General features: G+C 45.3%; 1 protein-coding gene across 2 annotated transcripts in view; it reads right to left on the bottom strand.

Annotated features, from left to right (window-relative positions):
- ST8SIA5 (ST8 alpha-N-acetyl-neuraminide alpha-2,8-sialyltransferase 5) overlaps positions 1-13403 on the bottom strand; it is a 100179-nt gene that overhangs the window by 56770 nt on the left and 30006 nt on the right. For both annotated transcript variants that reach the window (XM_054032957.1, XM_054032958.1), the window contains exon 2: positions 12318-13021. In XM_054032957.1, coding sequence (XP_053888932.1) covers positions 12318-12448 — 131 coding nt within the window. In that variant the 5' untranslated portion in view covers positions 12449-13021. The remainder of the gene's footprint in view (positions 1-12317; positions 13022-13403) is intronic.

Below are 13403 nucleotides of genomic sequence, written 5' to 3'. Positions count from 1 at the left end.
AATCTTTAGCTTCCATCCAGAGAGCCACCAGAGCTGGGGAAGGGAGATCTTGGACTGATGTCTAATCAGGAGTTAGTCTTATGGTTAATAATTAGGGGATAAATCTTGGTATCCCACAACAAAACCCTAGGAAGACAAGGTAATGGTGTCAGTTTCATCCCACGGGAGGCAGGTTTAGAACTTCCCATGCAGGAGCCCTCCCAAGCCACAGTTGTACTGTGACCCACAGGGAAATCCCATGTTTTAGTGCATTCACACAGCCCCAAGTGCACGGAAATCTCATATAGAGGTTTCCACTTGCTCAAAAGGATGAGTATGGTACCATTTAGGTTCAGCCTAACCCCCTACTGCTACACAATTTGGGCTATACTATTAGGCTATTCCCCACCCCCATACACATGCATAAAAACAGAGGGCATGATCTGTCTGTGATGTTGCACCTCCATATGATTTTATGAAAATATGCTAATGAGTGTGAATATAATGCAACTGGAATATGCTTCTTGCAAAAGGTCTCTTGTAAGGTATCATTACAAAGCTTATAATCTACTGAGTCTGGTCATCCAATTTGTATAAATGTATCATTCTTGTATTGGAAACTAGAAATATGAAATATAACTCTGAGGTCCTATTGTAATTATGCAAAGTGTGGGCCATTAATGGTGGTTTGGAATCTTGATGGCTCTCATCAACTAGGACAATTGTTTGTAAATGGCTCTGTTTACTTGCAAGCCTTCCTATGAGTCAGTCCAGGAAGAATGAAGGCTTGGGGTCTCACAGGACATGTGAACATGTCACATGATACTGGAATCCATGTTTAACCTGGTATTTTCCCATTTAGAAGGCGGGGTGGGAACCCAGAGAGAGACAAAGGATTCCTGCCTTGTGCCAAAGCTATAAAAGGGGGTGGAACAGAACAAGTGGGTTCCAGTCATGAGAAATCCCCTAGTTACCACCTGAGCTGGAGCTAACAAGAACTGTACCAGGGGAAAGGATTGGGCCCAGACTAGGAAGGAGTCCAGTCTGTGAAAGAAGCTTATTGGAACATCTCTGAGTGTGAGATTTACCTGCATTTAGTTTCCTACTGTATTAGTCTTAGACTTGCGTGTTTTGGTTTTATTTTGCTGGTAACTTTCTTTGTTCTGTCTGTTATTACTTGGAACCACTTAAATCCTACTTTTTATATTTAATAAAATCACTTGTACTTATTATTGAACTCAGAGTTAGTGACTAATACCTGGGGGAGCAAACAGCTGTGCATAACTCTCTATCAGTGTTATAAAGGGTGGACAATTTATGAGTTTGCCCTGCATAAGCTTTATACAGAGTAAAATGGATTTATTTGGGGTTTGGACCCCATTGGGAACTGGGTATCTGGGTGCTGGAGACAGGAGTACCTGCTAAGTGGTTTTCAGTTAAAGCCTACAGCTTTGGGGGATGTGGTTAAGACCTGCGTCTGTCTTTGCAGCAGGCTAGAGTGTCTGGTCAACAAAACTGGGTTCCGAAGTCCCAAGCTGGCAGGGAAAATGGGCTCAGAGGTAATCTCTGCACATCAGGTGGCAGTCCCAAGGGGGTTTCTGTGTCCCAACCCATCACATTGTCCCTACCACCAGAAGGATAAACCAAACATTTAGTTGCCCAAGGTTTTCAGTTGGATCCTTAGAAATACTGGTCATGATTGCCTGTGTTCTTATGAAAAGTGCTACAAGACCTGCAGTGTCCAAGCAGAATAGACCAGGCTTGACTTTTACAGTTTCATCCGCAACGAATAATTAGGACTAAAGTGAAATTTAAAAGGAGACAGTGTAGGGACAGTGGATGTCAGGGCAGAACATTACAGAGGGGTGAGGGAAAGGCTGAATGAACTGGAATGGTTTAAAGCAACAGAGGGCAAGGACATTCTGGGGAAACAGGAAGTTAAGTCCATAGCATGTCTACACTACAAAACTAAGTTGACCACTGCAGTAATTCCATCGCTTGTGCGTGTCTATGCCTTGTTCCTTGTGTTGGCAGTACACGTTTTCACCAGGAGCACTTGCACCAACTGAACTGTCAGTGTGGGGCATTGTGGGATGGCTTCTGAAAGCCAGCAACAGTCAATGTAAACACCACAGTATCTACACTGACACCTAACTACATCAACATTGACTCTACACAGCTTCTGGAGGCGGAGTTAAGTTGGTATAGCAGGTGAGTTACATCAGCGGGAGCGAAATATTTGTATAAACACTTACAGAGCTAGGTCAGCATAAGCTGCCTTGCGTCAACCTAACTCTGTAGCATAGACCAGGGCCAAGTGTAAAGGTGAGTCTGTCTGTTAAAGTAAGGCAATGCAGTGGAAGATACAGACACGTGTGTATATATGTACGTACCATTATGTACAGTTCATAAAATAAACCACAGCATCAAACTGATTTTACTTTCAATACTCTTTCTTTTCTCTATCTATTGCTTTGTTTCTGTCCTGATGTCCCCCAATCTTAGCCCTGACATCTACCCAGAAAAAGGTGCACTTAATTTTTTGCACCAATTTTCAGTTGTTTTTTTAATTTTTAAAATAAACACTGATAATTTCCCTAGAAATTTACAAAAATGAAGGGCCTGGCATATTTTTTAAGTAAAGTATTGAAGAGGAGCTATTTGAGAGGACAAAGGATTTGCCTTGATGCCAATAGCAGAAGCCTTGAACGCAGAAAGCAAGGGACTACTGGAATATCATAAGGAACAGAATTTGGTTTTAATTTGTTCACTGTTACTTAATATGCTGAGGGTACGAGCATGTATCAGGGTATCAAAATGTGCTGGTGTAACAATGCTGGAGTCGCCAGTGCAAAGAACGAGACCCAAAACTGAAATTACTGTAAGGGTCATGGGTAGGTACTGTGTGTGGTTATTCAGTTCGGCAATGAGCTGCTTAAGATAATAAGGCTATGAATAAAGTAAGTCAACAGCCAACCGCTACAGTACGCTGAACAGAAGAAGGATCGGAAGACTAACCCTCGTCCCAATACAGCCAGTGAGAATTTTGCCATTGACTTCAATGGGAGCAGGATTGCATCCTAGGACAGACACAGCTCTGAAAAACACTGTTGTCATTCTGCTTTTATCTCCTTTTTAAAAGCAAACAGGAACTGATGAGTCAGAAGAAACGATTCTCGCACTGTACCCAGCCACTAGTTAGCAGGGTTAGGATTTTTGTTCTGTGACATTTTCACAGTAAAAATTAAGTTGCGGCCAACAAAGGAGCTGTGAATATTTGCAAATTTCTGCAGAGTTTTAACGCATGACTCAAGAACGTGTGATGTCTCTCCCTTTATTTGGTTCATGAAGAAGAAGCACGAATGGAAAAAGGTATGAGGAATGCCCTCAGGAAGTTTTGAGGCAGTTCCACATCCCACCTGTCATATTCTACCCTGTTGACTTTGCTTCTTGCACTGTGCTCTTCACTGCGGTATTGGAGCGCTTAGAACACAGTTATAGGACTGTCCGCTGTTTGTAACCAATTGGAGTTCATAAACTATTTTTAAATAATCAAGTAACTAACATCCCACTGACAGAGAGTTCGGTACTGCTGCAGCTCATTAAAACTGAGTTATCACTTATATTCTACACCCTTATTTACAGCTACTTATAACTTTCAAAAGGAAAGGTGCCATTTTTAGTAACCAATCATACACAAACATTTACTACAGGATGATCGTAAAAGAAGAATAACTCTTTTCGATAATACTTTTTACTTATATAGCAACTTTCACCCAAGGTTCTCGAAGCAATTTAGAAGAGTGGTTAAGTATTATTATCCCACAACTTTCATAAGCACAAATTATTCCTCAACTTTCAGCGCAAATGTGCTAGTTTCCTATGTTTGTTCTCTGCCCAATAGTGTTTGTTTTTCAAATTGCATAACAATCTATTAGGCTGTTATTCACCGAAATTAGACCCCTTGAAAGCACAAGATTAGATCCCACTTACTATATTTTCTCCAGTTCTTTGCTCAGTCAAGTATTAAAGGTCTCCAAGTTACTGCATTATTTAAGCATCAAAAATTAAGTTTTCCATCTGCCAGAAATTGTTCAGATACTTGCTTGAAGCGCCGATAACTCAAACAGCTTTGTTTTAAAAAACGTAATCCTTAACCCTTCCTTAGTGCATTCCATCTACAAAGCACTTTACAGACATTACTTAATCCATTACAAACTAAAGCACTTCATACTTCGCAGGGAGCTGTGAGTGAGGATAAGTGCTTCTGACATCGCTGAAGATCTGGGGGTTGAAATCATGAAAATGATGGCTGTTTAAAGACAGAATATTGAGCATACATTGCATCGCCACTTCCTTGAATCATGTTATCAGCAGTGTTAATCAGTGTAGCTCCAGTGGCCATCCCCAGCTAGAGTAAATTGCTGTAGTTTCTTTGAAGTGAGTGGTGGTACCCTAGTTTACCCTAGTTGTTGATCTGGCCCCTTAACTTTGGAAGGGTGTACACAGGCACAAACTCAGAATGTTCACAGCTGTGAAAAATTCACCATGATCGATAGGACAGACAGATGGCCGAGGGGGAAGAAAAGCTTTACAAGTGTCACAGAGCAAGTTTGTGTAACCTCTAAAGAGTTTGGATCTTTTATTCAATATAAACACTCAACATCAGTTTCCCAGGAGAATCACCTTCCTCAACTGTTGGACAATTTCATCTGTGTAAGCGAAAGGAGGACTGAACACTAAAGTATCAGGGGGTAGCCATGTTAGTCTGTATCCACAAAAATAACAAGGAGTCTGGTGGCACCTTAAAGACTAAAGAGTGTCTACTTGGGACTCGTTTTCCTAGAATTTCCCACTGTTATCACCTATGCTAGCTGGTGTTAGTGAAGAGCAGCCGCTGGCATTCAGTATGACAATGTTTGGCTGCTGGTGTCTTGGGTACTCTACTGCTCTTACTGTTATCACAGGTGGAGCGGCAATGGTGAGCCATTGTAGGATAATGGGCCGCATCCTCTGCTGGTGTGAATCAGTGGAGTTCCTGATTTGCTGATTTGCACCAGCTTGGGACCTGCCCTGATATGTTGAGTGTGGACAAGACCCACAGAATCCCTTTATATTCAACACTATACTGTGCTGATGTGTAACTCCTATTAGTGATAATGACTAACCAGTGGAGAGTGAGAGAAGAGTGCACCACGCAGAGTGCTCATGTACGGAATAAGATATGATAAGCAGCTGTAGCAACAACTGGTATAAACACTTTTAAAGAGGAGTTAAAGAGTTAGGCTACGTTGGGAATCGTTAGGAAAGGGATAGATAATAGGACAGAAAATATCATATTGCCCCTTGTGACGGGGTGTGCATACCCTGCACTAGCCAAGATGGGGTTAAACCCACATTATGGACAGCAGAAGTCCCGCCCCTTAGGCCGGACTGGGCATGATCCAATTAATTAAGAGAAAAAAAAGTTTAATTGGCCTCTCAGAGTTGGTAAGACAACTCCCACCTGTTTATGCTCTCTGTATGTGTGTATATATATCTCCTCATTATATGTTCCATTCTATATGCATCCGAAGAAGTGGGCTGTAGTCCACGAAAGCTTATGCTCTAATAAATTTGTTAGTCTCTAAGGTGCCACAAGTACTCCTGTTCTTCTTTTTATGGAGGATAGGTCCATCAGTGGCTATTAGCCAGGATGGGCAGGGATGGTGTCCATAGCCTCTGTTTGCCAGAAGCTGGGAATAAGCGACAGGGGATGGATCACTTGATGATTATCTGTTCTGTTCATTCCCTCTGGGGCACCTGGCATTGGCCACTGACAGAAGACAGGACACTGGGCTACATGGACCTTTGGTCTAACCCAGTATGGCCATTCTTATATCATGGTGAAAGTGTAGACATACAACAGCACAGCTGCATTGCTCTAGCATTTCAGTGTAGACACTCACGGGAGGGGATCTTGTCCCAGAGAGGCGATAGGTAGGTCGCTGGAAGAATTCTTCCGTCAACCTATCTCTGTCTACACCAAGGGTTAGGTTGACTTAGCTACTGAATTCAGGGGGTGTGGATTTTTCACACCCCTCAGTGGCACAGCTGGGTCGACCTAACTTTTTAGGGTAGACTTGTCCTTAAACAATATACTGTGGGACAGAACTGCTTAACATAAAGTGAGAAACTGACCAGGGTTTGAGGCTTTGTTGTCTCCTTCTGCAATCTCCAATGTCCTTCTGCTCCTAAGAAAACCCAGACCAACAGCGAAACTTTGTTTCACATTCCGATAGGTAATTTGTCACGAATCAGTGATGTAGGACCTTAGCTAGGGGTATTTCATTTCACCAAGAAAATATTTCCCATCTGGGTGGGAAAGTTCTCTAGTGGACAGAGCACAGAACTGAGAGTCAGGAGATCTGACACATTCAGTGACCTCAGGCAAGGCAATCCATTCACTTTCCCAGCCTGCATAGATGCTGATAACTCCCTCATGTGGGTGTTGTGAGGAGTAGGTAACTGATGTCTGCGTTGCAGTCCTTGGATGCAAGATGCTAGGGACGTGCCAACGTTGATGTAATCTTTCATTTTAAGAGTGTGATTTCTTTGTTTTTTAAGTACTAGGTGCCAGTATATACATGTAGGTGAGATTTTATGCTAATTTAGAATGCAGAAAGCCTTTAAATACTTCAGTGCATACACGCCGAATGCAAAGATTTACTGTTTCTTCCTCACCATATGGTTGTTTGAGAGTTGTTATATGTGTTTCTAGTGAGAGCCTCGGTGGAAAACTTCACTTAAGTTCTTTAATAAACTTTAAACATTATTCTGGTTACCTGCATGTAACTCAGAGGGCCAAATTCTCTCCTGCATTTGAGCCCCACTCTGTGAGGGAGTCAGGGCAGTAGAGGGCTGGCATCTAATGGAGTCTATGCCAGTAGAAGATAAATGTAGCAGAGCATAAGATGGGTACATTTTCCTAGTATCTGATAGGTCCCCTCCTTCCCCTGACATGCCCCCTGTGCCATGGGCTGAAGGATGGCAGCAGTTGGTGCAGAAGCCACTTTTACATCTTTACAGGAGTGGGAAGTTCCCACAGACCAGGAGAATGTTCTTCTGTCCACCTGTTGAGCAGAATCCAACCCCTCTGTGCCACCTGGACCCCACAAAGGGGCCAGATCTCAGCTGAGAATCTGACTCAAAATATATAAAAAATACAGATGCCCAATGTTGAAACAACAACACACACTAGAGCACGCTGTGGTTCTGTATATATATATAAGAATCCCCAGGATTTAACCTACTTCAGCAGATCAATGGAGAGGACATTTTTAATCATATCACATAAACCCTGCAATAAAAATAATTACCCCGGAGATCAGTATTAAAGAAGCCTAATTATGCCTGACTTTATTACCATTTGTTATTTCCATAGATATCAATGGAGCAGGCCTAAAAGCTCACATCACATGCCATTCTTCTTCTTCCTGACAGTCTCCCGGAGTTCTATTCCTTCCTGTCACAGTCCCTGAGCCAAAACCCGCAGTTCCTGTTCAGGCAAAAACTTCCACCGTGTGCAGCGGGAGTTCAGCCCAAGTAAGGACTGCCAGATCTGGCCGCTTGATTTTAATCCATGCACCTGTTTTCCTCCCCCAGTCCCCTTCCTGTTTACGTTGCTAGAATTTCAGCATCTGCGAAAGGGGGAGGAGAGAAGGGAGGGTTCCTGGCGTAAGACAGGACCATCCCTTGCATCTCAGTGAGTGGAGGTGACCTGACACGGAGTTCCTCCTGTGTTATGTGATTTCCCTCCTCACTAAGTCCATCCACGGCTGCTCCACAGGGAAGGGGCTTTGGGAGCCTGGCTATGCTCCTTGGCAGCATCCACGTGAAGATTCAGACAGGAATGAATATAGCTGGGAGCTGAGTTAACTTCCTCTGTTTCCCGCCGTACCTGCCATCATGTGGCTACAAGGGAACTCAATAGCAGCATGCCGGCATCGGTGCAGCAGCACGGATGCACCGTTCAAGATGCCTCTTGCCTCCATGCAGCTGGTTGGTGGAATGTCTTCTCTGAAGAGCCCTGAGAAGCATGGCGCCCCTGCCATTTCTGCTGGCTCTTTTACTCCTCTCGTAAAATGATGCTTTAGCCCAGGGGTGGCCAACCTGAGCCTGAGAAGGAGCCAGAATTTATCAATGTACATTGCCAAAGAGCCACAGTAATATGTCAGCAGCCCCTCCATCAGCTCCTGCACCCCGCTCCCACCCACCGGCAGCCCCACCAATCAGCGCCTGCCCCTCTCTCCCCGCACCCCCCAATCAGCTGTTTGGTGGCAGGAGGCTCTGGGGGGAGGGAGAGGAGCGAGGGCATGGCAGACTCGGGGGGAGGGGAGGGGAAGGGGTGGAGTGGGGGCAGAGCCTGTGGCAGAACCAGGGGCTGAGCAGTGAACACCCCCTGGTACACTGGAAAGTTGGTGCCTGTAGCTCCAGCCCCAGAGTCGGTGCCTATACAAGGAGCCGCCTATTAACTTCTGAAGAGCCACATGTGGCTCTGGAGCCACAGGTTGGCCACCCCTGCTTTAGAGGAACTCGGGGTATGTCTACACTGCAGGCTCACTGGTGACTGCATGTAGGGTATGTGTAGCTACACACCGCAGTGAAAAGTAGGCTGCATCCGCACTGTGGTGTATAGCTACGCACGGCCGTGAAAGGCTCTGCCAGGGGGTAACCAGCAGGGAAAAGCTCCGGCAGCTCCCTGCTGCCCAAGTCTTTCTCTGCCGCGGGGAAAGGCTCTAGCAGTGAGGAGGCAGGAGGACATTAGATGGGGGAGGCACCACTTGGGCACATAGAGAGCTGTGTAGGGTACATGCCCTAAGGTTCTGGCCTGTTTCTATTCGCCTAAGCAGTGCCACAATCTACACTGCTATTTACACCCATGCTAGGGGTAGAGTTGCCAACTTTCTAATCGCACAAAACCGAATATACTTGCCCTGCCCCCCACCCCACTGCTCCGCCCCTGCCCCTCCCCTTCTGAGGCCCCACCCCTGCTCACTCCATCCCCCTCCCTCTGTTGCTCACTCTCCCCCACTCTCACTTGCTCTTTTTCACTGGGCTGGGGCAGGGGTTTAGGGTGCGGGAGGGGGTGAAGGCTCTGGCTGGGGGTGTGGGCTCTGAGATGGGGCCAGAAATGAGGGGTTCTGGCTGTGGGAGGGGGCTCTGGGCTGGGGCAGGGGGTTGGAGCACAGGACGGGGTTCGGGGTGCGGGCTCCGGACTGCACTTACTTCAGGCAACTCCCGGAAGCAGCCAACATGTCCCTTGGTTCTGAGGCAGAGGCACGGCCAGGCAGCTCTGTGCATTGCCGCTGCCCACAGGTGCCGCCCCTGCAGATCCCAATGGCCACGGTTCCCAGCCAATGGGAGCTGCGGAACCGGCGCTCAGGGCACAGGCAGTGCATGGAGCCCGGCTGTGCCTCTGCCTAGGAGCCGATGGACATGCCAGCTGCTTCTGGGAGCCACGCAGAGCTGGGTAGGGAGCCTGCCAGCCCCACTGCGCCGCCGACCAGACTTTTAATGGCCTGGTCAGCGGTGCTGGCCGAAGCTGCCAGATTCCCTTTTCGACCGGGTGTTCCGGTTGAAAACCGGACACCTGGTAACCCTACTGGGGGGGCGTGCGGTGTATGTACTTTACACACGGCAGTAAGGAGCATGCAGGGTAGCTGTAACCTCAGTGGGTTCAGCCCCACAAACCCTTCCTGCCTTGCAGGCCCCTTCCTATTCCCATGGGCTTCTTGCCAGGATGAGACAATCTGGTCTGATGTTCTATTTATGCTTGAAAGCATCATAACTTTACTCAGAGTAATTCGGGTCACTTTCCAGGTTTCCCGAAGTACTCTGGGGAATTTCTCTCTGCTGCCCTTGGAAAAGTACAAGAGGCCTATTAGTGCTGCACACAGCGAGTCCTAGCACAGGTGATAGTAAAGCCAGAAGCATATTGAATCATAGTGAGAAACTTGGCCTCGTGTTCAGCCAGTGTCCTCAAGCTCCAGCTTGGCAGGCAGTGCTGCAACTATAAATATCCCACGTTGTCCCCTATAAAGTTGTTCTTAAACCCCTCCCCCCCCCCCAGCTCAAGAGCATTGTCAGGAGGTGCAACAAATAAAGGATCTGAGGCGGGGTCTGGCCAACTTTGCAGCCTGTGTAACATTTTAATGGAGGGCCCGGTCCAGGAGGACGATAATGGGACACCAGTCGAAGGATACGTGCAACTCTCATTAGCAAGTGGCCCAGTGAGCAAACCATTGAAGAACTGTAATTTTATTTACACGCTGCTGGCTGAGTACAGAAGAAGGCAGCTTCCAAAAACTTATGTTTTTAAAAATGTGGAGCATTTACCCAAATGATGTAAAGAACTGCCAGACCACAACCATACCCCATTGCAGAACCGCGAGAGAATGAGAACAGTGGGGAAGTGACAAATTATAATGACTTTAGATATTAAAGAGGGGAGGGTAGTTGCTGTATGTAAAGGCCTGATCCCACCAGGTACTGAGTTCCTTCAACCTCCATTGCCTTCACTGGGAGAAGAGCCATCACCCCATCTCAGGATGGTGTCCTAAGTACTTTCTCCCAAACACTGGAAGAAAATGTGTCTTGAGTGGCATTGGGGGGACTACTAAAAGAACAGGAGTACTTGTGGCACCTTAAAGACTAACAAATTTATTTGAGCATAAACTTTCGTGGGCTACAGCCCACTTCATCAGATGCATAGAATAGAGCATATAGTAAGAAGATATACATACATACAGAGAACATGAAAAGGTGGAAGTAGCCAGACCAACTCTGAGAGGCTAATTAATTAAGATGAGCAATTATCAGCAGGAGAAAAAAAATCTTTTGTAGTGATAATCAAGATGACCCATTTCAGACAGTTGACAAGGTGTAAGGATACTTAACATGGGGAAATAGATTCAATGTGTGTAATGGCTCAGCCATTACCAGCCTTTATTCAAGCCTAGATTGACCAAAGACACAAACCACTAAAAGTCACTGCTAAGCTTAACACGAGTGTGTATTAACCTACACTTACAAAACTTGTGACATCTCCTTGCTTCCGCTTTTGTAATAGCAACCACCAGAGCAGGACAGACTAAAATAACAGGACCTGCTTTTCTTAGCAAGTTAGAGCTTGGGAGTCAACTTTTGCCCTTCCTTGCATCCTCTGCAACCCCACTGAAGTCAATGGAGAAACGCAGGGTATAAATCAGGACAGAGTTTGGCCCAGTAGAAGAATTTTAACTGCATCTTCTCCCCAGAACTGGGTTTGTTTTAATGTGGTTATTTTTCTACGTTATTCACTCACATTTAGGGCTTGATTTTTCCACTGCCCCTGCCCCTTCTGTTATCATTTGCATCTGTGTAAAGTCAGTGCATAGTGGTTGTGAAACGCTACCATGGTGAGAGGAAATTTCTCATTTGGTAGTATTTAAAATGCATTTTGCATACACAAATGACTACTGAAGATGCAAGGCAGGGGAGAATCAAACCATAAATCTTTTTGCCAGTTACTCTTAAAATTAAAACATAAAAACTTCCACAGCAGTCCCGTGTTATTGAAGCCCAGATGCCTAAAAGGGTTTAATAGAAATATTTCACTTATAAATCAAACCATCCACAATATTTTTTAAATAGATCCTTTAAGGCTCAGGTAAACACTTGGCATTCCCAGCTGGTATTTTGTTGTGACCTGAGCAGGAAACATCAAATTCACCATTTTCAGGCTGATGACTGATGTGATCTTTAGGCGAGACTGCTGATTCAGACACACCATCCTTCTCCCAAATTAAACACAAATACTGTCATGGAACAATAAAGTGAACCATTTGTTATTCTGACCTCTGATATTGCTACAATCATGTGAATTTCTGGAAATACATTTGCATTTATTTTACAAAAGCATTAAACTTCTACAATTATCTCACTTCATTCTTTCTGGCCAGTTTGGCCCTGACATACACAGGATGACACAGAGCCATGTGGCAGAGTACACAGGGTATAAATCAGGGCAAAATTTGGCACATTGGGCCAGATCTTCAGCTAGTATAAGTCTGCATAGATCCAATGATGTCAGCAGAACTAGTGATTTACACCAACTGAGATTTAAAATACATACAATTAATATCTTACCTAGCATTTTTCTTTAATAATCCTGACAAATGCTACAGCTGCCAGTCACATTCTCCCACACTCTTGCCAGGATGTTCATGCTATTAGTGCATGATTGGATTCCCCTATGCACCAGGATCTCGGTCACAAATCTGTCTGATCAGATAGAACTTTTTCTGCTACCCTCTTACCTCTTGAGATAGTTTCTCCCATACAGGATCTGCTGCAGCAAAGTGACCACAGCAAAAGCGCAGATGAAGATGAAGAACAAAGTTCTGTTCCCCAGCAAGTCCCTGCTTGATGAGGGGTCACTGTATCCCATCCTTGTGGAAAAAGCTTACTTGAGCTCTGTTGGGTCGAATTCAGTTCATTGTAGCGTTCACGCTCTTTTCACTGAAAGGCGGTGGGAAACATTTGCTAGCTTTTCTGTGAGAAATCCAAGGACAAGGTGTCCCATTGTTCAGCCCTGCTGCCCCCTTCTTGCCCCTTTTGGTTGTTAACCAAAGAACTGGGCGCAATGGCTCATTTCCACTGTAAAGTTTCCAGGAGCATTAGATGTGGGTAACATCTAAGAATCATCTATTCACAGCTCTTTCAGACAGAGCAGTTTGTGCTGTGTGAGAGGCATTCTGTTCCCCGCAGTCTCTCTCATAAACCCGCTGCTAACAATTATCTACTTCAATCCCACTTTGATATTCCAGATGGGAGAAGCTGCAAATAAAACAGAAAACTGCAGCCAGTGGAAAATACAGGGCTCCCGCAACCTGCTTCGGCAGCACATAGTCATCAGCTCTTCTTTGCTTCTGCTCAGTGATTCCAGTGAAATGCACTTGCAGGGAGACGTGACCGGGGTATACTATTATCGAACAAGTATGTAATGATTTCATTCAGCCCCCTGCAAAAACAGCAGCAGCAATCTGGTTAGGCTATCATGAAAAGCTGCATTTTATTTAACAAGGGGAGGTTCAGATAATGCCTTTGATACTGTAACGTTTGCGTAGAGCATGCAGTGCCTTTCGTCATCACTGCTCTCTGTTTGGGTTTCTATGTTTTTCCTGGTTATTCCTCCGGAGTAAGCATATGCAAGGTCACCGTGCATCTCTTCAAGGACAGAGCTCTCAGTTCCTGCATGCTGATTTATGGCAGCCTTTGGATAGCCTCACAGCCGCAGATGGGAATATTGACTTTCAATGCAATCTTAAAGAACTATTCATCTAAAGAGACAAATATTCTGATTGTTCCTCAACCATGAACAGTTCTCTTGTTATGGGGTGAAA

This window comes from Malaclemys terrapin, chromosome 6 (genome assembly GCF_027887155.1).
Source record: "Malaclemys terrapin pileata isolate rMalTer1 chromosome 6, rMalTer1.hap1, whole genome shotgun sequence".
NCBI classification, from domain to species: Eukaryota; Metazoa; Chordata; order Testudines; family Emydidae; genus Malaclemys; species Malaclemys terrapin.
Note: the sequence above shows the minus strand (reverse complement) of the source record. Positions and strands in the feature narration are given on the sequence as shown.